General features: G+C 42.7%; 1 protein-coding gene across 1 annotated transcript in view; it reads left to right on the top strand.

Annotated features, from left to right (window-relative positions):
- Positions 1 to 1,546, top strand: part of dhx8 (DEAH (Asp-Glu-Ala-His) box polypeptide 8) — a 19,653-nt gene that overhangs the window by 2,708 nt on the left and 15,399 nt on the right. Inside the window, exons 7-10 of the mRNA XM_014032874.1 lie at positions 404 to 548; positions 642 to 848; positions 1,071 to 1,158; positions 1,304 to 1,401. Of these exons, the coding sequence (XP_013888328.1) occupies positions 404 to 548; positions 642 to 848; positions 1,071 to 1,158; positions 1,304 to 1,401 (538 nt within the window). The remainder of the gene's footprint in view (positions 1 to 403; positions 549 to 641; positions 849 to 1,070; positions 1,159 to 1,303; positions 1,402 to 1,546) is intronic.

The following is a 1,546-nucleotide window of genomic DNA, read 5'->3' as shown; positions in this document are numbered from 1 at the left end:
GGTTCTTCTTCCATGAAGCAGCTCTGTTGTCCTCCATCCATATTTTCAGTTCCAGGCTGAGTCATTTCTACCTTCTCCTCTCTGTCAACGCTMTCTGGTTTCATTTAAAAGAGTCGATCATCAGATATTGTCCAAGAKYAACCTTCAGGGTGGATATAGCTCGCTAGCAGCCTCTCAACGATGACCTATCCACRTCATCATTTACCCAGAATGCTTTGTGTGTAAATAAAAATGGCTCTGTCCAYGTTAAAATATATTTTTACAAAACTAAACAGCCTACAGTATTTTTAAAGTTTTTGTTTTACAGTTAAATGTTTATCAAATAAAGTCTAACATTACAACTCATCATGCATCCCTTTAAAGTTGGTTTGAATTTATTTGTGACCTCGTTTTTCTTGTTTAGAAAACGGTGGGAGGGTTTGGTCCACATTTCTGAGCTGCGCAGGGAGGGCCGCGTGGCTAACGTGGCCGACGTTGTCAGCAAAGGCCAGAGAGTCAAAGTCAAGGTGCTGTCRTTCACCGGCTCAAAGACCAGCCTCAGTATGAAGGTAAGAAAACAGACGGATGGTTTGTTACCCCTGGCTGTCATGGTCGGGTCAGTCAGAACTTAAATTCCTTTCTGCTTCATCCGTTACTCGCAGGATGTGGACCAAGAGACAGGAGAGGATCTGAACCCCAACAGGAGGAGGAACATGGGTCCTGAGGGCGGAGACGACGTCGCCATGAGGAACCCTGACAGACCGAGCAACCTGAACCTGGGCCACGCCCCCGAGCTCGAGCAGGACGACACCCTGGAGCGCAAGAGGCTCACAAAAATCTCTGACCCGGAGAAGTGGGAGCTCAAACAGGTTGGTTCACACTCAAGTCGAAGCAGTTTTTWGCTCACTGCCCAATGCAGATTAAATACATTTATTTCATTTTATTGCTTGTTAGGCAGCTGATAACGTACAGAGATCCAAACAATTCTTTAATAATCATTTTGTTTGTTAGCCGTTGATGATGTGTTTCACTGATTTTGAGCTTGTTGTGAAAAAATAYGACATTATTTCTGCTCTTTTATCTCGTCTCAGATGATTGCTGCCAACGTGTTGTCCAAAGAAGAGTTTCCAGATTTTGATGATGAGACTGGAATCCTTCCTAAAGTTGATGATGAAGAAGGTAAGAGTTGGACTTCTTCTGTAAAAACAGTAAATGAGTGTACTATTCACAGTGAGTCYAAACACAGCATTGATACAAAAACTAAACCAGGCAGGTTCAGTTGTGGTTCCTGTCAACTTACTGGTTCCTGTTTGTTTCCAAACAGATGAAGATTTRGAAATAGAGCTTGTTGAAGAGGAGCCCCCGTTTCTGAGAGGACACACCAAACAAAGCATGGACATGAGTCCCGTCAAGATTGTAAAAGTATGTATGTGTTGTGTGCAGTTGTGTGTTTATTTTAACATCCTGAACTCTGTGAGTAAAGATGTTTTAAAGGAGACCAATTATGGGTCCTAGAAATGTTTATGGTATGTCTGTGGGCTATCCAGACCATGTTCATTCAATTTAA

Source organism: Austrofundulus limnaeus, unplaced genomic scaffold (genome assembly GCF_001266775.1).
Source record: "Austrofundulus limnaeus strain Quisiro unplaced genomic scaffold, Austrofundulus_limnaeus-1.0 Scaffold7, whole genome shotgun sequence".
Lineage (NCBI taxonomy): Eukaryota > Metazoa > Chordata > Actinopteri > Cyprinodontiformes > Rivulidae > Austrofundulus > Austrofundulus limnaeus.
The sequence above is the reverse complement of the archived record's forward strand: the minus strand, read 5'-3'. Positions and strand labels throughout refer to the sequence as shown.